General features: G+C 40.3%; 2 protein-coding genes across 4 annotated transcripts in view; both read right to left on the reverse strand.

Moving 5' to 3' along the window:
* MBTPS1 (membrane bound transcription factor peptidase, site 1) overlaps positions 1–1,469 on the reverse strand; it is a 52,322-nt gene extending 50,853 nt beyond the window's left edge. The window contains 1 exon segment of the mRNA XM_006926716.3: positions 1,314–1,469. The gene's annotated coding sequence lies outside the window, so the exon portion shown is untranslated.
* A 1,496-nt stretch (positions 1,470–2,965) lies between these two features.
* HSDL1 (hydroxysteroid dehydrogenase like 1) lies at positions 2,966–22,318 on the reverse strand. Of its 3 annotated transcripts, none has more exons than XM_015600650.2 (6): positions 22,198–22,300; positions 17,487–17,570; positions 11,330–11,555; positions 10,190–10,635; positions 9,753–9,980; positions 2,966–5,699 (listed from the first exon to the last, which is right to left on the reverse strand). In XM_015600650.2, the coding sequence occupies exons 2-6, from the start codon at positions 17,502–17,504 to the stop codon at positions 5,601–5,603; spliced, it is 1,017 nt and encodes a 338-aa protein (XP_015456136.1). In that variant the 5' UTR covers positions 17,505–17,570; positions 22,198–22,300; the 3' UTR covers positions 2,966–5,600. The 3 variants fall into 3 exon arrangements, with proteins under 3 accessions (XP_015456136.1, XP_024898308.1, XP_006926779.1); XM_025042540.1 differs by lacking the exon at positions 17,487–17,570 and adding an exon at positions 14,931–15,067 and having other exon boundaries at positions 22,198–22,289; XM_006926717.3 differs by lacking the exon at positions 17,487–17,570 and having other exon boundaries at positions 22,198–22,318.
* Positions 22,319–22,332: the final 14 nt, after the last annotated feature.

Consider the following 22,332-nt stretch of genomic DNA (forward strand, 5'->3'; position numbering starts at 1 on the left):
GGAATGAGCAGGAGGATACAGGACGGAGGAAAGAGAAAAAAACAAGGTACCAGCAAGGGAGCTGGAGCTGAATAAAGGAGTGGAATACTGAAGGAGTAGTACACCGAATTATATCACTGACTGCTGTCCCAAGAACAACTCTTTACTCAGGTGTTTTAAAAGTGCTCAACTGCATGTTTAAAATGTAGCAATAAATGGAGTGCAATGGGAGACCAAATGTTGAATGAAAGGCAGAACAGAGTCAGGAGTAAGTGGTATAAAGAGCTAGATCAAATCCAAACCAGCAGGAGCTGTCAGGAGCAGAGCAAAGCAAAATATATATAGATATATAAAAGAGGTGAATTGGATACAAAAAAAAAGTTAGGAAGAATCGCTGTTCTCCAAGCCCCTCGATTTTATACATGTGCAAACCGAGACTCTGAAGTTAGAGAGGCACTTACTATCATAACTAAGACTAAAAGGCCAGAGGAAACTAAATTCTCCTGAGTTCAACTCAGATTTTATGCCATTCTATCTCACTTGGAAGCACGTTAAAGTAAATGTAAATACTTAACTTAATTTGCACAAATAGGCCAAGATTCTTAGAGGCTCTAACCAAAACAAGGGGCAAAACATCTTAATGAAAATTTCGTTGATGATCTTTAAGTCTTAGGAAGCACATCATGACAGGGCAAGGCAAAATGTTAAGATCCTACAGGTCTGAAAGTTATTCTGGTTCTGAGACTGAACCAGTCTTAGAGGCCAAACTTGCCGATGAGCTTCTTACACTGGATTCTGGAAAATCAGTGAAGCAGGGTGTACAGACTGGGATGAAGCAAAGAACTGAGGTCATTTTAAAAATCTGATACCAGCACCTCTCTGGGAGCAGACCTAGCACTAATAGTATGTTCGGAGGCTGAGGGCCAAGGCCAAGCATATTGTTTCACTCCATTAGAGTTTATTTCACATAAAGAGAATGCTCAAACTGTGCCAGCTACCACCCCGTGTAAACACGTAGAAAGGGCCAGGCAGGGACCCCAGCCTTAAGTCCCGGCTGGGTCTGGCCAAAAGAGAGAGGACCGCTCATTTCCTACCGCCATGCACGCCGCGTAGCCGGTGCGTCTAAATGCCTAGCTTTACCGCACGCCCCCTCGTCCCCGCACCGCGCCCGGGGTTCACTCCCCGCGGTCAGGGTCGCTGGGAGGGCCCAGCCACCGCGCACGCAGACCCCCATCCTCGGGGCCTCGGACGCGGTGGGCACACCTGACCGCGCGGGCGGCCAAGCAAGTCAAGAGGAGAGGCGGAGGCTCCGGGGAACGGACCGCCTGACGTACCTGCGGCTGCCTCAAGCTCGGGTCCGACAGGCCCGGGATAACGGCGCCTCAGAGGCAAACACGCCCCGGGTCTCCATTCGGGGCTGTTTACTCCCAACTCTCGCGACACCGCGCGATCGGGGCGGGGAGAGTGATGGCTGGGAACGCCAGCCCCGCCGGCTGTGCGTGCCCTGCGTGTGGCTTGCGTGCGCGCTCTAGACGCCGAGGAAAGCTTGGGGTGATCTCGCGACATTTGAGGCCCTGAGGCGGGTCGTGGTTATCTTTCTCGAACCCCGACGGAGTCCGGAGAAATGTTCGGTAGAAGTGGCTTGGAGTGGAATTCGTTGAGTTTGGGAGCCAGGAACTTGGGGAACCCGCACAGGGCTGAAAGCGGCCGCGCTGGGCCAAGTTCTACGAAGGAAGAGGCTGAGAGAAAGGCCCCCTTTGGTAGCATTTTCTGTAAACGCCTGACGCTAGTATTCTAGCGCTCTCTTCCTGAGGGCTTTAGGTGTCCCAAATAAAGCCAGGCTCCCAGGCCCCCACTCTACAAAACTCTACCCATTTCACTGACGCGGCACTGAGATGCGGGCCGGCGGATTAATCACCTGTAAGTCTATTGTCAGTCACTGGACTCCCACCCTGACAGGCAAAAACCCTGCTCCAAATCCCTTCTGCACCACTCCTAACCCCTCGCCACCTCGCCTGGACCACTAACGCCAGATGGTTGCCCTTTTGAAGAAACAAAAGAATGTATTAAGCTCAATAGTTTGCCTTTCAAAAATGTCTCGGTGATTTGGATACCAGGATTTCTATCTAAATGCTGAACTGGCCCACATTTGGCATCGGTCACAACCGGAGGACTGAAAATATGTTTTAGGTAATGCTAATGAAAAGTTATCTGCTATTTAGATAAAATTGCTCATATCTTGATCTTTCCACTGCACCACAATTCGGAATGGTACCAATATGACGAAAAATCACAGCACTTCATCCTCTCTTTAACATTTAACCGAACATTTAATATAATCACCAGCTCTAGCTTTGTGATCTTGGACAAGTTGTACCTCAGCTCTTTGTACCTCCCTTCCTCACCTCCCAAAAAGAGACATTAATACCTACCTCATAGAATGAGGGTTAAATAAAACACATACAGAGCTCGAGTCAGACATGTTCAGTGAATGGTGGTGGTTATATGTAGATAAACCCACACCTGATTAAATTCCCAACTCCCACTTTGAGATTGCATCAATGTTAGGAATTTTCAAAGAATTCTTGATTCTTGCATTTGTAAAACCTCAAAGTTAAGCACTCCCTTAATGCACTATTAATACACCTAATCTTAAATATAACTGCGTTGTTCTAATTTGGGGTAAATTGGTCTTGCCCAGGGTTCTTTGAACACCCCTTTAATTCACAATGCCATTGAACACACAGCCTAACTGTTATGGACTGAGATAGGCTAGTGAATTGCAAACATCTTTGTCATGTGGTAGTGAAGCCCCAAAATGGGGGAGAGAATGCTGCCAGCTCCTGAGAATCCTATAAACTGAAGAGGACCGGAACATGAGACAGAGATGGACCCATAGGATCCTGGTCTCCAGGTTTTCCACTACTCCAGATTGTAAAATAACTGTCTGAACTCAAGCTTCATGTGTGTAATAAAGTATTCACAATTCCATGGAAGGTAAGTCTTTATTGAAACTAAATGTTCTTTTAAGAGTAACAGCCTAGCCAATACTGAGACAGAGATACAGAAAGACTGGACTTGGTTTCAGAGGGCACACTGTCAAGATGGAGGAATCCACCTAACCCTCTGATTCCCAAATGTGACAAGATTTTAAGTAACTTAGGTTAAAACAAAACAAAAAGACTCCTTGATAGAGCTATCTCTCCTTGCTGTCTCCCTTGGTCTTCCCATTCTTTCTTGAAACCACTACAGTCTACCTTTCACCCCACCACTGGATGAAATAGCTCATGGCAAAACTGCCAGTGACCTCCACATTGCTGCCAAAGTCAATGATCACAATTAACCATCTTACTTAACCTATCAGGAGAATGAGATCAAGAAATCAACTTAGTACTTTAAAAGACATGGTTATATACAATGTTCTTGCTGAAATACAAGCTCTTAATGAATTACTACCATAGATTAAGTTTTGTAATTTTAAAATAATTATTTCTATGGGGGAAAAAAATGTATCTCTCATTCCAGACAACCAATTCATAAACATAGAGAGCAAAACCTCTTCCAAAGGAAGAAGCAACCGCTTTCATTATTAAATTTTCAGTTCATAGATTATTTAAAAGGCTCTTATTTCCCACATTCTTAATAAGAAACTCCATCTACAGTGGTCCAATTATGACTCTCAAATGAGCTCTGGAGAAAAGTATTTTATGAAAGACAAAACAGAAGGAAGATTCTTGGTTTTGATTTTTCACTAACTTTGGACCAATCAGCTTATTTACGTACATCCTGTCAAGCAGAGAATTTTAAAACATCATCGACATGGTTTATTTATTCTCATCATGTAACAATGATTCAATACCTAATCTATAAATATAAAACAATGCTGCACCACGTAACACCTTTTATATAAATATGGTATTTTTTACATAAAGTTGCTGCTGCTTATTACACGTCAAAGTTCAAGTCAATGTGGCATGAAGTCAATTTTTTTTCTAGTCTTAATGACATAAATTAATTGTTAGATGAGGAAAAATGCCAAATGTGACCAAATAAAGGCTTTCAAGCAAGTCCATCAAAACCTTCAGTGATACATAGTGTCATTAGTGTGTAAATTTTCACATCTGAATATCTTCCTCTTATGTGATTAAGGCCTGATCAGTGAAGTGGAAGTTTCTGAACTGATTCCAAGTCACATTTGAAAATACTGAGGCAATGTCACTGGCAAAATTGTGGGTATAACATAAAAAGATGCTTAGGCCTAGTCATAATGGTACATCATCTCAGGAGAAAACAATGCCAGAAAAGTTCTGATTTCAATCAATTTACTAGTTTCTGCATTGGTGTCTCAATATTAAACTCCAAAATTTTAACTTGCACACATATTCATATAGTGATTTACAACTGTCAAAGCAGTAGGTATGTGTCCTCAAAAATGTTTGACTTTATAGGACCAGAACCAAAAACATTTCACAGGTTTCAATGCTAAGCCATATTGTTGTGGGTTGTGCATAATTATCTTCACACTAATAAAAGTATTCACTGTAATGTGTAAGTTAATTACAAGAACCAAGAATGAGCTTCTAACTTATTTCAACAGATACATCATATCACACACATAATTTGTTCATATTTTAACTACATTCCATAAATACTTGATGTTTATACCAATAATGCTATTGGAATGGAATATTATATAGAAGAGTATATGAAAACCAGATTAACAAATTCCAAAGAGCTAACTTTCAGTTATAAGCCGAAAAAGCATTATTTATCCACAATAATTATAAATCAATCATTACATGTCCAAATCTAGGAATGAATTAATTCCATGGAAGATTTAAAAAAAAACAAACCAAGAATGTCGTTAAGTAATATTAAACATGGCAAACCTATAGCACAAAATTTGGTAGGCTTATTTAGTATAAAAAGGAATAATCTAGAATTTTAATACCCTGTAAGGTTCCATGTTAAGCCATCTTAACAAAAAATCTTTTTTAAAGTAACTTACCCATAAATAAAGTTATCTAGATGCACACAACATACATACACATATGGTTTTCTAATAAAATATCAGTTGAAAAGCAGCACTTTTCTTACACAGATAGTCAAACAACTAGAGCTACACAATAGTAATACACACAGATTTCTACTGCTAATACCAGCAATCTTACTCATACAATAACACTTTTAACTAGTCTTTCCTGATGAACATTTGAAAACAATACTAGAATCCAACTACTAGATAATTTCCCTTAAAAAACAACATTTGAAATAGAGGTGACAAGTCATAAGTATATTTCAATATCGGATTGCTGTAGCTCCTAGAAGAACATAAATCACCCAACTCTTGAACACCTTAAGGAAAAAAAGAATTGAAATTTAGGTTTCCTCAATCAGTTCTTGTTCCTCAGTCATTATTTATGCTGTGCCACCATGCGGCTCTTGAGATTTTTCCATAGCATTCTCTCAAAGTATCATGTTTGCTTTGCAAATGAGTCAACAGTATACTAAATAACCAGTAATAAAAGAAAATACAGAAGATAAGTTAAACATGTTCTTCCAAATGTCAGAATACTGCAGGTTCCCGTGAGTTGGAAAAACTTTGCAACCATCATCCAGTTTCATGCTTTGCAGGATAAGGCCTCCTTACGTAAAGAACGATTGAGAATATTTGCTCCCCACACCCAGAGCCATTCAGGCATATACTGTGCAAAAAGAAACTAAAAATGAAAGAGAAAAAGGTCTTAAGGTTAGAACCCAAAGCCACTGACATTGAATGCACAAGTCAGCATATGATTTAATCCAACAAATATCATCAATCACTTTAAACACATAAAAGGAAAAAGCCCTTAGGTGCGATTGTACTGAGCACCTACTTTTGTATTAAGACCCTATGCTAGACTCAGTGGGAATAGAAACATGATCACCACCCACCCTCCCCCTTTCCCAAATGAGGCCAAACAGACCTACAAGCAATAATATGATTCCATCTTTACTTAACATGACATTAATAGTATGTCCATTTAGTTAAGAACTACAAAATCATTCTAGGAATAAAAGGGAGTTGAAATAGACAAATGCATGTGTGGTTAATATTGAGTGAGAAAACAGGTTGAAGGGGTAGAATAGAGTTAAGTTAAATAAGAACTGAGTCAAAAATACCAGGATCCTGGTACAGTCTTAAGATGTGATAAGGATGGCTTGGGGTTCCAGGGAGGGAGTAATGCTGATGTTGTTCTGCTCTAAAGGTTCTCAACCAGGGCCACTTTGCCCACCAAGGGACATATGGCAATGTCCAGAAATATTGCTCCTTCCCCCACCACATTTCAATATACAGACCCAGGGCCTTCTCGTTTCCACCAAGCGCCACCTCTCCCCTCAACGCCAGGTTTTCTCTTTCCAGTAGTAGCACACACATCAAGAGTAGGCAGAAATTCAGAAAAGACTTTGAGCCAATCTGGAGAGCTCAGATTCTCCCACTCCACTCCCCAGTCCCTGGAGCTTTCTCTGTGGATCCTATCACCTGACGCACAGTCCTCATATTCATAAGCAAGAGACTTACTAGTCAAGTTGTCAAGTTTACTGTTTTTTCAACTAAACACATACCAGCATGTTTCTGGCCTTTGTGTCAAGTACCACAGAAAGCTGTAACAAAAACTCTTCTTTTTCTGTCAAGCTAACTATGTGTTCTGACACTGATGATTTAATATTGCCTGATGCCACTTCTGAAAATGACAAGAAATGCTCCCAAACCAATATTAATAACTAGTTAACAATTAAAGCAAATACATTTGATTCCTTCCTAGCTATTTAAGTCCAAATGATTTTTTTCTATTTTTTGCTTGCAAATCTTTATTAAGACAACAATCATATTACACACAAGATGTGACTGTTAAATTACATGAACAGTTGTGTTGAAGTCATGCTTGTGAGTCAGTCTAATACTGCTCATGTTGAGAAATGCTGTTGTGTGGACGTGTGTAAGGAAATGACATGTGTACAGAAGGCAGAGCACGGGTCAGGAGTGAGGAAACGGGCTTCCTAACCTCTGTGCAAGCTCATCAAAAATAACCTCCTTTCATACAAATGTAGAAATGTTCTCAGTAAAATGTTGCAAAATTACTTTAGATGTCATCTCTGAAGTGGCTTCGAGAAGGGTACTGCATACATATGAAATGTGCTCAGTGCTGCTGGAGAAAAGCCATACAGACTGAAGCCGCCATCAATTCTTGGTCCCCATCACTTGGGCCTCCTTCCCGCTCAGCAATCCTCTGGTGTTTTCCCAGTGCCTCACTCTCCTTTCTTCACAATTCGTATTTCAAACCTTCTCACTCTATCGAGCCTCAAACTCCCTCTGCCTCGCCCTCACTCTGAGCAGACCCAAACTCACAGGAGCCATCAGAAAGGAGCATCCACTTCCAAATGGGCTCCCAATCTTTCCTTTAGCCTCCATCGCTTTCTAGTTATTTCCTAAGTCTACATACACCCTTTCCCCTCTACTTATGCTCTCAGCCCTACCCCTGCAACTTCTAGGAACCATACCTTCTTTCTCCTGTGTTTAAGCTTTTCTTCTCCACACACCCCTTCCCTTCAGCACTAAATAACAGTCAAGTCTCTGCTAACTTGCATAGGTTTCTAACAAACAGAACTCCTTCCTTGGACCCAATCCATCCTGCCACCGCCTGCATAGATGTATCTCTTGAGCATACTGTCTCCACATCCCTATCTTCTTCACACTCATTTACTCACTGCAATCCAGCTGCTCCCTAGAATGCCTCCAAAACTGCTTTCATCAAGGCCACCAAGGATTTCCAAGATTCTAAACCCAACAGCCATGTAGGTCCTTATGCTTTGGGACAGACAGCATCCCATGACACTGACAACTATGCCTTCCACCTGAAAACCATATCTCCCCTTAGTGTCCAGGTTCCACTCTCCTCCTCTCCTACTGATCCCATCGGCTGCCCTCCTCAGTCTACCTTCCCCTAGAATGTTGGAGTTCCTTGAGTCTCTGACCAAGCTGTCTTGTCTCTCTACATATGCTCCTTGGGTGACGTCACCCACCCATTAAATTGATTATCCAGCTTAATGCTGATGACCGGTAAGCCTTTACCTCCATACAAACCTCTCACCTGAACTCCCATCTATACAGCTGCCTACTCCACTTCTCTTGACAATTTCCCAGAATCTTCAAATCTAGCATGTGTAAAACTCTTACTGTTTCTCCAAAACCTGATCTCGTTTGCTCATGCTACCTATCTGAGTATGTGGCAACAATGAGGTTCTGAAGCCCAAACCCTAAGAATGTTTTGTTTCTTCCTTTCCTTTAACCCCTCATGTTCAATCTATCACCTTTCTCGACAAGAAACAGTCTTTAATTCGTAATGTAGAAAACTAACTGGAATAAACAGCACGAAACTTTATACAGTTATGTTGACATGTCAAATTTCATACAGTAAATTTCTTATAAGCTGATAATTGACAGAAGATTGTTACCTTAACAAATTTTAGATCTTTGCAATCTGAGAAAACTGCATTCAGATGATTACAAAATAAAAGTCACAATGGCAAAAGATATCAGAGAAATCTGCTATGGGCAATATGTTGATCGATTAATCAAATCTTTGTCGTAAAATTGAAAAAAATATCGATTATGCTGAAAATAATCTGAATAAAATAAAAGTGAAAATAGAAAAAAATGGCAAGTTTTAACAGCTTTGTAAAGAAAACTACTCTAGGAATTAAATTAGCTTAATAGAATTTCTTGGCAGAAAAAATAAACATTCTCAAGAAAAGTTCATCAACGTGAACAAAGTTTAATTGTAATGAAAAAGCTGGTGTTTTATAAATATAGTCAAAATATCTGCTACATTGAAACCCCACCCTCATTATATCTTCACTTCTCAGGGATCTTCATGGTCAGTGGCTTCTAAAATTATTTTAGGTTTCTCTAGAGTAATTAAAGACCTGGAAATAACCACTTAAATAAAACTACTTCTTATTAAAGAAACTTTTAGCCAAACCTTTTGATAAAAGTAAAAACTCACTGTTGATTTACTTATCTACTTATTCAGTAATGGTAAATTTAATCATCTTAATGCAAAGAGCCCCCAAAAATATCTGTTTGGTAATTTAAGAAAACTACGTACTAAAGAAAAAAGAATTCTAAACTGGGGCATATCTACTTACCATGCCAGATAAAAAAACACAAGTCTATTAAAACAAATAAATTATGAGTTCTCTAATACTTAGAATCAAATTTTCAAATATTTAACAAAGTTACCCTTTAAAATACTAGAAACCCAAAACTTTGTCATGCCTGAACAATAAACTTAAAAAAAAAATGCTATGCTTTTGAAAGAATGAGTCCAAGACTATACTGAGATATTATCTGACATATGGTTACATGAAATATAGACCTATTTTGTGGTTTTATGTTTTTGGACTATGCTGTTAACTTAGAGGTACCCCCTAAAGCATTGGAAGAATCTTCTTTTACTTTGAAATTTCCATATAAACTCAGTACTTTTATACTGCTACCATCTACTTATATTAAAGCAGCATATTTCATCTTTTAGATTGAACTTTTTAATGTTTTTAATATAATAATTCCATAAAAAAGAATTTAGTGACTTAATAAGAGTGTCAGGTTTAAGAATCAGAATTTGCAATTCTCATCTTTCAGCATCAGGCTTCTATCAGATTCTCCTGTATCATTTAGAAAGGTTTAGGATGCATTAACCTAATTGCAACAACTGAGTGGATACTGTTACCTGGATAGAATGGGACCAGTATCCTGTGGTCCTTTTTGAAATGCCAAGGGTAGAAACAGCATGATGTGCATATACTTTTGGTGATGGCACCAACCACGAGCACTTGTGCAGAAAGCTGCCAGGTGCAGTCATGTTGGTAGCCACGTAGAACGGAATTAGACTCTGTACAAAGATTCCTTTAGAAGCATATTCATACTGCAATGCTCTGCTGAAGTGGTCTAAATAAGCCTGTTAAAATGAAGCAGGGGAAAAGACATTTAATTTTCTGGAACTTGGAAGAAAATTCAGGAGAAAAAAAGCTTGCTTTTCATCATTTCAGGAAACAAAACAGCATAAGCAAACATGAGCTGCTGACAAAGAACGCAACAAATTGGACCAAACCATTAAATAAACGTCCGATTGCATTATGATTTCATTTCCAAATAGGAATACATTACCTTAGAAGCAGAAAAAGCAGCCAGCTGGGGAGTTGGTTTACAGCAGGAGCCGGAAGAGATAGTGACAACAGCGCCTTTCTTTCTCTCCACCATCCCCGGTAACACTATGTGGACCATCAAACTAGCCGCAGCAATGTTTACATTTATGATGTCCCAGAGTTTGTCCTCGGAGACCTGAGTAAAATACTGGGGGTAGGGATAAAACACACCCACATTATTTACCAAGATGCCAATGTCTTTGTCCTTCAAGGCTTCTCGAATCGGGTCATAGATCTCCCGGCCATTGCTAAAGTCCGCCACTATAATATCAGTTTCTACTTTGTAGGTGTCGGCGATGTCTTTAGCAACCATCTGTAACTTCTCTTGGTTTCGACTAATCAGGATGATATTGAGCCCACGGCTTGCTAACTCTTCTGCATAGGCTCTTCCAATCCCATCTGTTGCACCTACAATACAACCAGGAAAAGTGAGCCTACTCTTTTTGTGGTGAGATCTTTAAAATGAACCTTAAAAACCCCACTTTCCATTCCCAGGTTTAATCAGAGAAAGAATCACAGTAGATATAAAGTGAATTCTAATACTGATCAGTCAAACACGATGTCATAAGATGAATGACACATGCTAGTCAACACTCTCCCAGACACCCTGATAGGTAGAGGAAGAGTTGTTTTCCATTCACCAAGTTGATTGTGAGACACAGTAGAAAACTGTTTTCAAACTTCTGTCTAGCTCGAATGAGTGCCAGGAGGTACTTTCCTGGGAAACAATGATAAATTAAAATGACACTTAAAATAAGAAAAGCATTTCTGAACGTGGAGACAGTCTGTAAGGACAATTTCAAAACAGAAAACCTAAAGGCAAATGTGTAGCTAGGTGGGGCTAGAGAAGAACTGGGAATAGGAGAGGTTAGAATAAACAGTAAAATTGTAGCAAATGTCTTCCAAGAAGAGGACAGTAAGGAAATGTGAACATAATCATAACAGAAGTAATGAATTTTATTTTTTCATCAGCAAGTTCCCATGAAATCATCTCATTACATTCAGTAACTCCTTAAATAATGCATCCAACTTAAGATACAAGTTAAACAGGAAAGATTATTTTGATTTTAAATTAGGCAAGAATCAAAATCTCATTTCTTACCACTCACAACTGCCCATCTTCCATACTGCTTGATCAGATCTGCTCTGCTCACCAGGCGAGGAACAAAGTGCAGCCTGATCAGGCTGTAAAAGTCACAGACGACAGTGATGCTTTTTCTGGCTGTATACCAGGCTCCAACCAAGGCTAGAGCTTCCATGTAGCAATTGCATGACCTGGCAATTTCCCTATACAAGAGGTAGAAGCTGTCAACAGCAGCCATGGCAGCCTGCAGGGAAAGGGAGAAAGAGGTGAACCTTGTTTAATAAGTTAAAGGAACATTCATAGTCTGAGTGAAGAAAGCCATCTGAGGACATCAGAGCTTAACAATTCTGTGTTCAATAACAGTAACAGTTCAAATGCATGTAGCCCATGGATCCAAGCAATTTATAATTTCATTAACTTTTGTAGTTTATAAAGTTCTTTTCTACCAAGGAGATTAGTTAACACAACTACTAAATTTCTACTAAAATTCAAGCCCTGTGCTACACGTTGTACCCACAGAGATAAACACAATATGCTCAGTGCCCTAAAAAAGCTGTGAGCCCTGTACAATGACAAGCGCGGACTCATTCATATAACATATGAGAGAAATGTTTCTTTGTAGTATTCATAATCAGCAAGTGCAGAGGGCCTATTACCCATGTAGAAACAAAACAGAAGAAATAGAAGGAATATTAAGACATGGCCTTGGCCACAAAGGTCCTACAGTCCATTTGAGACAAAATTAAGCTTTAATAAACTTTCACATAAATTAAACAAATATTATGTATAAATAATATACATAAATATATATATATAAAGAAATACTCCCCAAACTTGAAGAAATGGTTTTCTCAAATAACAATGGGGTAAGCACTCCTCCATCTTACTAACTTAATTTGTACATCATTATTTTTGGCTCGTTATGTTTGAGGAGAGAAAAGTCCAATACAACTCTTGTTAAGTATCCTCATAGCAATCATTTTTGAAGCTAATGTTTTGCAAATTTACTATGTTCCATGTACTGTGTTCTATGTGCTGTGACAGATGCTAAGGAGTCAAAGATGAATTAAATAACTGTACCTAAGAGACATACATTTAACGAAATAATTTTAAATGCCATATGAACTGATATATGTGTGCTTGTAATCAGAGAGAACCCTGCAGAACAGACAAAGGCTGGGCATGACCAAGGCTGATAAACTTCATCCTAGACTGGACCTGAGGAGCCACTGATCCAGCTCTGCACTATTGATGACGGACAAAATATCGAACAGACCAGAACAGACTATATTAAATTACAGGGAGCTCGGATTTATACAAACAAAAGGATATAGCATTTATTATATGAAAGAAAGTTGATTTTAAGCTGAAATATATGTCTGGGATTAGTCTCTCTTGTAGAAATCCGATTTAAAAAAAATAAATCTTGAATGTATGAAGATACCCAACAGCAGCAGCAAAAACTGACATAAGCTTAAGGAAAAATGAGTGAATTCCCTCCCACTCTACTACAATGTGAGCTTGACCAAGTTACAGAGTAAAAACTGAACTAAGCAGAAAATAAATTAACCACAAATGGAATATGTTTATGTAAGAGTGATACCATATTGTGATAAAAGGCACACAGAATGATTTTTTAAATTGTTGAATATACATATGAATATTTATATGTTAAATATATATATGAATGTATAGTCCAAATTAAAAACCAATAAAACATACAAAGGAAATATAAAACTGAAAAAAACTGATAGGCGGGAAGATTCGTAAATGCCCCATAATAAGGACATAATCTCTCATCAAAGTTTTATATTGCAACCATATTACTAATTAAGTTGATGTGGCATTAAATAAATTAAAGAATGTTTTTCCAAATAACATAGAAAAGTGACTGAAGTTGGGCCACCTTATTTCCTACGGGTAAAGTGCTATATACTAGGGTTCTGTTCATAGAAACTTAGCTCCCACAATAAGATGATCAAGAGTGATCATGAAAACATTATAAACTTTATTAAATGCACAAACCAAATACTTAATAAAACAATTAAATGCCCCTTTGGGGTAATTTTTCTTCATGACCACACTGGCTAAGATTTCCTAAAATATGAAATACGAAGATCAACAAAGTTTGGACTGAAGATACCTTTTTTTCCCTGATCTGCCAGACAACAGGCAGTAACAATCCTTGTTGCTCCCAAACCCTTTGAAATACAGTCAAAGTTAGGAACATTTGTCTCCAAACTGTTCATTCTTTTTCTGCTCTGCACGAATGCCTCTCAAAGTTTCCACACACTAGAGAAGAGGAAATGACGTGCCACTCACTTTCAAAGACCCCCTTGCTCTGCTGTCTCAATACACAACTAAGTCCCTGCTGAGGCAGGGCGCTGACTGGATATGCCCCTGACCTGGCATGGTATCAAAGTGTTCACATTGGTCACAGTCCCTGAGTAGTATTAACTGCGAGATTCCTAAAGAAACGGCCAAAACATTAATTTCTTATAAGAAAGAACATAAAAACTAAGATTTCATGTTAAGTCAGAAGTTCCTGAAATAACGCTTTCAAGTGTACTTGTGCCTGTTGTCATAAGTAATCAAATACTAGGCTGTGAGAAAGAAAATGCAAAAACTAATCACTTGTTCTAGTACTTTTCAAATAAAATATAATAAAATTAGAAATAACAAAACTATGACAAAAAGCTAGATACTGGAATATTAAATTTATTCTTCTAAGTAACAGGTGGGCATATATCTAAGATGTTAAAACAATGTTTTCAATGAAAAATTACATACATCAAGATCTAATGGGTTGTGCCAAAGCAAGACCTGTGGGAAAGTTAATTGCATGAAGTGTCTACAACAAGGTTCTACTTGAAAAGGAGTTCAGATACGTCTCATGGAGTGACCTCGTACTAATGGGAAACTGAACTTGTTCCCCGCTAAGGACAATTTTTTTCAATAATTTGAACATTTATAAAGGAAAAACACTAGCAGAAGATGCCCGACTACACAAGAGTTTCCCAATTTTTCTTCTCAAGTCATTTACTGCCATGTTTCCCTCTTACTTTGTCTCCTGGCCTTCAGTAATATGCTGCTCTGTCTCCTTTTAAGGTCAACCTGTGAACAAAAACCAACACGCACCAAATTCCTTTCCTTTGCCCTCATAGTTCAACTGGGAAAACTTTATGTAAAACTAAGATCAAAGATTTTGAAAATAAAACACAAAAATTCTTATGCCATGATCCCTGTATATACAGGCAGCAAAGCATTTCATTTCAGAAAAAGGCACCAGTAGCCTCCGTCTGGTGAAAGGCTCAGCTGGAATGTGACCCCTTTCCCTGCACCTTTTTTCTTAAGGAACATTTCATCAAATGGGACAAAACCTATTCAAATAGCTGAGAGAGAGAGAGATGGTGCTCTGCACAGACACCGTGAGTGCAGGACACATGCACAGGAAGAGGCCGGCCAGGAAGGGAGGCAGCCACAGCCATCCTCTCTCCCTTGCTCCCTGGTGTGTCTGCCTGGGCTCCCCCCCACCACCTCCACCTCAGCTTTCTCTCTGCAAACCGTGTTCCTGCGCTCTACCTGCAGAGCACTTGAACTTCCACATGACTGCACCCACCTGGCATCACTATTCCAAATTCCTGGCAGAGATTCTGGCTGGCCCGCCTGAGCTCAGGTATCCAGCACTTGTCTAATCAGCTAGTGGAGGTGGCGGGGAGGAAGCGTCCTGCAGTATCTGGAACAGCCCCTTCTAGCCTGTAAGTGGGGCAGGTACTGTAAGAATGAGGAAATGAAAACAAACTCTGGTACACCTTTTCCCTCTCCTTCCACTCTAGACACTGTGTTATAACTGGTCTGTTTTTGAGGCTGAGTTCCTCTAGGGCTGAGGCCAAATCTTACTCCTCTCGTCCTCCAGCACCTTCCACAACCCCTGGCACAGCTCAGGAGTTCAACAGATGTCTGTTGCACTAAACCGTACTACCCAGTCTCTGCTCAGCTCCCAGGCTGTTTTTCCCATCTAGTTCTCAGCCTCTAAATACTATCTTGTTCCCCTACTCCAAACAAACTCCTTTGATCCTTTAGAGGAAGAAAACCCTCATGTGCAAACCCCACCAGGGACCTCCTGCACGGGCCCAGCAGGAGAGACGCACAGACTTTAGGGCTGAGCTGTGAACAGTGGTGTCAAGGGGCTTCACTCCAGGTTGGCCCTGCTTCTCGACTCTACCCATCTGAGTTCCCTTCACCATCTTGTAAGGGGGAATACTATCACCATATGTTAACATTACAGTTCTATCACAGACGAATACCTTAAACATGTATTATCATTGCTAGTTTTTAAAAACTACAGATAATCAGAAGGCTGGTAACATCCTAGGTCTGATCTTCAGCTTGAGGTAAAGACAACTTGGTCATTCCCCAGAGGTAACTCAAGTTGGAAATTTGACTCACACCAAAAAAACTCACAGAAGACTGATAGATTAAAATGTCGATTTATTTATGAATAATAGACAATAGAGCCAAGAAGCCGAAATACACATGGTCACTGGTCTATAGGAAAGTCTACGTGGAAATCCAAACTACTAGAACAACAATGAAGAAAACTCCATGTCAGACACTAAGGACCTGTCTCAAGTAAGCCAGGAGTCCCTGCCACCCTGTGTATACAGAATGCATCGAAAGATGAACAGAGCCATTTAACACATTGTGGAAAGGGAGCTATTGAAGATGCATTGTGGAAAGGGAGGCAAGAGAGGCAAGGACCCAGCATTGTAAAAGGTCTTGCCTGCTTTGCTTATAGAACAGGATGTGCACCTTGGGGTGGAAAGGGGAGTGGGAAGGGAGGCCAGATCGTGAAATGCCTTTGGAATCACATGGCTTTACTCTCTGAATGAGTCCCTTACACCAAAGGCAGGAGCTACTGGGTTTGCTGCAGAAGGTGTGGGAGCTGCATGCAGGTAGGCAGGCAGGAAATGAAGAGTCCTTAACCCTGACTGTGCAGATGGGGATGAAGCAAGGCTAGACTGAGAACTCATGGCTTCGTGATTGATTTCTTGCTGCTCCTCAGACATACCATTTTCACAGATTTGTTCATACCTCGATAGATCATAAATCGAAAGAAAATAAAAGGAAATTATAAATTCCTTACATCCTCTCAATCCTCTTCTCCATCCTTAAGTACATGATGGAAAACGTCTTTCTAATTAAAGAAGAAATCAAGACTTCTCCCAAAGCCATTAAATTCTAGGAAAGCTCACGGAAACAGTTTTAAAGGAGTTTATCTCAGTTAAGTCTAGACACCGACCAAGATATGTATAGCTATCAAGCTGCATTTAACTGGCTTTAGGGGTTTGACTTACTAATTTCTCTGTGGATAGGCATTAGTCTAAAACTTAGAGAAATCCATTACTTAAAACAACAATAAAACAGTAAAATTCTGTACAACCTACCTGTAAGTTATTATAAAGCTTTATTTTCTTGCCTCTACAGAAAACTAAAACATCAAAACAATCAGAAACAGGTACAGGAAAATAGTAAATCATAACTGTTCCAAAATAGGAAAAGACAAGCAATTCTCTGTTGTCCGTTAGGCATTTAATACTTCGATAAGGCAAAATTCATCAGATCTAATTCAAACACTTAAAGGTCTCTTAGGTAAACTATGGACTTTGAGTGATTACGATGTGTCAGTGTAGGTTCATCCTTGGTTTAAAAAAAGGTACCATTCTTGTTAGTGATGTTGATAACAGGGGAGGCTCTGCATGTGTGGGAGAAGGGAGAAATCTCTGTACTTTCCTCTGAATTTTATTGCAAACCTAAAACTGCTCCCCCAAAAAACTGCTCTTGAAAAAAAAAAAATCCTTAAAAGAAAAAACTTAAAGGTAACATTACAACTATAAAAATGTCATGAGAAAATTATGGTCAAACCTGCAAGGGACATCACTATGTTGTACACCTGAAACTAATATAATATTGTATGCCAACTTTAATTGAAAAATGAAAATTATCGAAAAAAAAAAACTGCATGGAACAAAGTCACCTTCTCAAAGTACAACTGCTGTGGCCTGTAATGTTATCCTGACCTACAGTTTGGATGACTCAACTCAGCAGTAAAAAGGGTAACTGAATCTAATACAGGCATACCTCAGAGATATTGTGGTTCGATTCCACCACATACCTGTATAAAAAACTTCATGAATCAAGAGTTCTGGGAAAGTGTCTTGGCTGAAACACAGACATCACCAAACTATCCGAATAATACCTGGAATGGATGGTAAAATAACGTAAGACGAATTGGGCAAAAGTTTTCAAAGAAAATAAAGTATCATGGGAAGAAGACAAAGCATCACCAAACGAATGGTAGTGTGGTCATCTGAATAAAGGCCCTCCAAGATGTCCACATCCTAATTCTCAAACGTTTAAATATGTTACCTAACGTAGCAAAGGAAACTACAGATGTGATTAAGGATCTTGAGATGGGGAGATTATCCTGGATTATCCAGATGGGTCTAATGTGATCACATGTATCTTTATTAAATGGAGGCAGAGGGTCAGAGTAAAGACACTAGGCTGCTGAATTTGAAGGTGGAGAGTGGGCTCACAAGTCAAGAAATGTAGGCACCTCTAGAATCCGGCAGAAGGAAGTGGATTCTGCCCTGGAGCCTCCAAAGTGACACATCCTTGCTGACACCTTGAGGTTAGCCCAGTGAGACTAATTTCAGACTTCTGACATCCAGAACTGTTAGATGATAAATTTTTGTTTTAAGCCACTAAATTTGTGATAATTTATTACAGCAGCCATAGGAAATTAGGATGGATGGACAGAAGAAGAAATGGTCTGTCGGTCTAGTTTTTAGAACAATAAAGAGACAAGTTGCAAATCCTGCAACATCCCTTAAACCAAAACTTTCAAGTGTATTCAGGAATCAGAAAGTAGCCTCAGAGATTCCCATGATCTTCAATTGACTGGGACAGACATGAGGTCCTCACCAACATCAACAGCTGGCACTGTCCAACTCTTCAGTAAGGCTCCAAGGGTGTGGACTTTATTTTCATTAACTTTTTTTTTTTTTTCCAGAGATATCTTACTTCTTTCACACAGCGTCTGGATCTGGCTTGCTCTCAGCATTCAAATCCTGTCTGTCCAAGAACAGCTCAAGTCCCATTCTTTCCCTTCAGCTCAATCCCAGCATTCACTGACAAGCACCGACTGACATGCCAGACCCCGGGAATAAACTGGAGGCCCACACATCTCTTCCCTTTCCTTCCTGGCCCCAGAGATATCTTACTTCTTTCACACAGCGTCTGGATCTGGCTTGCTCTCAGCATTCAAATCCTGTCTGTCCAAGAACAGCTCAAGTCCCATTCTTTCCCTTCAGCTCAATCCCAGCATTCACTGACAAGCACCGACTGACATGCCAGACCCCGGGAATAAACTGGAGGCCCACACATCTCTTCCCTTTCCTTCCTGGGTCATCACACCAACCCCCACCTCTGAGTTCCCTGTCTCTCTTAGCCATGAAGCACTTACCACACTGCTCTGATTTCTACTTAAGCATTTACTTGGTTCTGTATCTATCTTGGTTCCCCAACTAGAGCACAGGCCTCCTGAGGGCAGGAAATGTTATCTAAAACTAACTTTTCTATAATTAAAAAGAAAACGAAAAATACACACAGAAGTTGTAAAACCTATAATGCACAGTTCAAAAAACAAAACAAAATACCCACAGAGCTACCCTACTTCATACATATAATCAGTCTTAGAAGTTGCAAATACTTCTCCCCTGACCATACCCCCTTCCGCCACCCTGGGGGGAACTACTTGCCTAAATTCCCACACAATCATTCCCTTGCTTTTTTTTCCCTTCCAATAGTTGTACTATTACCCCAGCATGGATTCTGAAATAATAGTATTCAATTTTGCTTGGTTTTGAACTTTACATAAAGGAACCATACTGCATGTATTCTTTGGTGACCTGTTTCTTTCACGCAATATCGTTTTCGAGACTCATCCGTGCTCCTATAGCTGTAGGTAGGTCATACTTTCACTGCTGCACACTATCTCATGGTACAAATATCATATTCATATATCCTTTCTATTGTTGATGGGCATTGAGTTGTTTTTGTTGGTTTTTACTTTATAATTATGATCAGTGGTGCCATAAACATTCTTGTGCATGTCTCCTGGGCACATGTACAAGGATTTCTCAAGGGGATACGCCTGAGTCACACTGCTAGGCCACAAGGCAGCCATGCATTCAAGTAGACACTGCCAAAGTGGCTGAATCAATCTGCACGCCCAACAGGAATATGAGTTCACAGTGCCTCTTTCTCAATGGCTGGCAATGTCCAACAATTCACCTTCTGCCCAGTGGGCGCTGTGAAATGGGATCTCATTATGGTTTTAATTTACATTTCCTGATTACTAATAAGATTGACTGGCATTCTTCTGATATTTATATGCTTGTTTTCTCACCTAGGAAATGCCTGTTCCTAGTTTTTGCCTTATTTCTATTGCGTTGTCTTATCTTTCAGAATTATAAGAATTCTTTCTATATTCTAGATACTAGTTCTCTGTATGTTTTGTCTACAGTGCTTTCAGTGAAATGAATGTCTTCATTTTAATATAGTCAAATGTATCAATCTTTTCCCTTTATGGTTTGTGCTTGTTATGTTTTATTTCAGAAATCTTGTCTTAGCCCTGGGTTATAAAGATATTTTTCTATGTTATTGTCTCAAAGCTTTTACAAGTTTGCTTTTCTGATTTGTCTTTAATCCTCCTACAGCTTTGTGAAGGTGTGAGGCTGGGCTCACATTCATCTTTAATATTCCTCCTCAGGATCTGGCATGGTGCTGTGTATACAATACTTATTTAATAAACAGAAGAAAATACTGCTTTGCATTCAAAGCTCAAATTTCATTCTTGAGGAGAAAAATCTTAAGGAGCTTCTCAAACTTTGTGTCAGCACTTTGACAAAGTTATTATTGGTATATCATGACTTTTTGGAATTTCCTTACCTTCCTTTGCCAATTTTTAGTAGACCACTAAACTGAATTAATGGGAAGCTAAGTGGAAAGAGCAGAACATGGGAGTGCTCGCCCAAGGTCCAATACTCCTCAGTTTCATGTCTCTGTTTGTGCAGTGGGAATTAAAATAGTAATAGCACCCACTCCGAGGTACATAAGATAACTGAAAACTTACACTCACTCAAAAACTTCTATAGCCATATTCGTAACAGCATTATTCACAACAGCTAAAAAGTGGATACAACTCTAATGTCCATCAACAAATGAATGGAAAAACAAAATGTGGTCTATCCACATAATGGAATATTCAGCAATAAAAAGAATAAAGTACAGATACATGCTACTATACAGACAAATCCTGAAAACATTGTGCTGAGTGAAAGAAGACTAATGCCAAATATCATGATTCCATTTATATGAAATGTCTAGGAAAGGCAAATCCACAGAGACAGAAAGTAAATTAGAGTTGCTGGGTAGAGGGGGAGAGGGAAATGAGGAATGACTATTAATGTGATGAGATTTCTTTTTGGGATGGGAATGTTCTAGAACTAAGTAGTGGTGATAGCTGTACACTGCTATGAAAAAAGTATTATTTTAAATGGCGAAAATGTGAATTTTATGTAAATTTTATCTTTAAAAAAATTCAACTAAAAAAAATACCACACTCCTTGACTATTACTGTAGTAATTAAAATCACAAACCCCGAAAAGAGACTTCTGGGATTCAAATCCAGGCTCCCCATGTAAATGGTGTCTTGGGTGAAGGTGAAGTTATTTCAACTCTAAACATGGGGGTAACAGTTCCTGCCTAAGATTATAATGAGAATTAAATGAGGTCATACACATAAAGCACTTAGAAGCGTCTGGGACTAAGTGCTCAATAAACCTTAGCTATTAGCCGCTATAATTCAGTGTTTAATGTTAGCTATTGGCTATTTGTGGGGGTCAGGGAGAGCTGTTTATGCAAGATTCTAAGTGCTTTATTCCTATTGGCTCACTTATTCTCTCATCAACCTTACGAGGCAGAATTATAATCATCCCCAGTTTACAGATGGGGAAACTGAGGCTTACAGAGATTAAAGTAACATACCCAGACTCCACAACTAAGAAGTGAGCAGTGGGCATTCAGATCAAGGTCTATAAAAGTCCAGAACCCTGGCTGGTAGGCCCACTGTGAGACCCCCGCCCCCGCCCGCACACATCCTGCTGGCATCACGGAGAAAGCCACAGGATTTGGTTTGCTAGGCTGTACGTTCCTTTGGACTGGGGCAGCCTCATTGGTCTCCAGACCCTTCTCCTCCAGTACCTGGCAGGGCCAAGCAAGCCCGAGCAAACGATCGCCGCTTCGGGAACTGGTGGGGCCCTTTCTTCAAGCGCTCCTTTATTCTAAATTACTTCTAATTCAGAACAAAGACAACGTCAACAAATCCCACTTAAACCAAGTCCTTTGGAAATGAGAATAAAGAAGCACGGACAAAGGGGTTGATTTTCATAGCCTCGTGGGGAACACCCGGGTCAGCGTGTTGGGGTAAAGGGGGCCCCGCGCTCGGGGTGGGTGGGGCCTCAGATCTGGATTCTGTATGAAGGGGACGGGCCCAGAAGAGAAGGTCTTCTGGGGTGCAACGTAGGGATGGAGTTAGGGAAAGGCGCTGGGACAGTGGCACGGGTCTAAAGGGAGAGGTGATGGGGGTGGGGGTCCGAGAGAAGAGAAAGACGAGGGGGTCTGAGGTCCCGGGGCGCGAAGAGGCACCGACTCCGGGGGGCGTGGTAGGACAAGGAGGGAGGGGCGGCCCGAAGCCCCGTAGGCGCCGAAGGGGATGAGGCGAGCCTTGGGCCCGGGGCTGGACACCGGGGGCGCGGTACCTGCAGACACGACGCACTATCCGAGATGCTCCCGCCGGACCCACGCGACCGCCACTCCTGTCACCGCCACTGCAGCTGTCGAGAGCCGCACCCCCACGTGACCCGCGCGCGCGTCGGGGGCGGAGCCGTTGTAGG

Source organism: Pteropus alecto, unplaced genomic scaffold (assembly GCF_000325575.1).
Source record: "Pteropus alecto unplaced genomic scaffold, ASM32557v1 scaffold7, whole genome shotgun sequence".
NCBI lineage: Eukaryota > Metazoa > Chordata > Mammalia > Chiroptera > Pteropodidae > Pteropus > Pteropus alecto.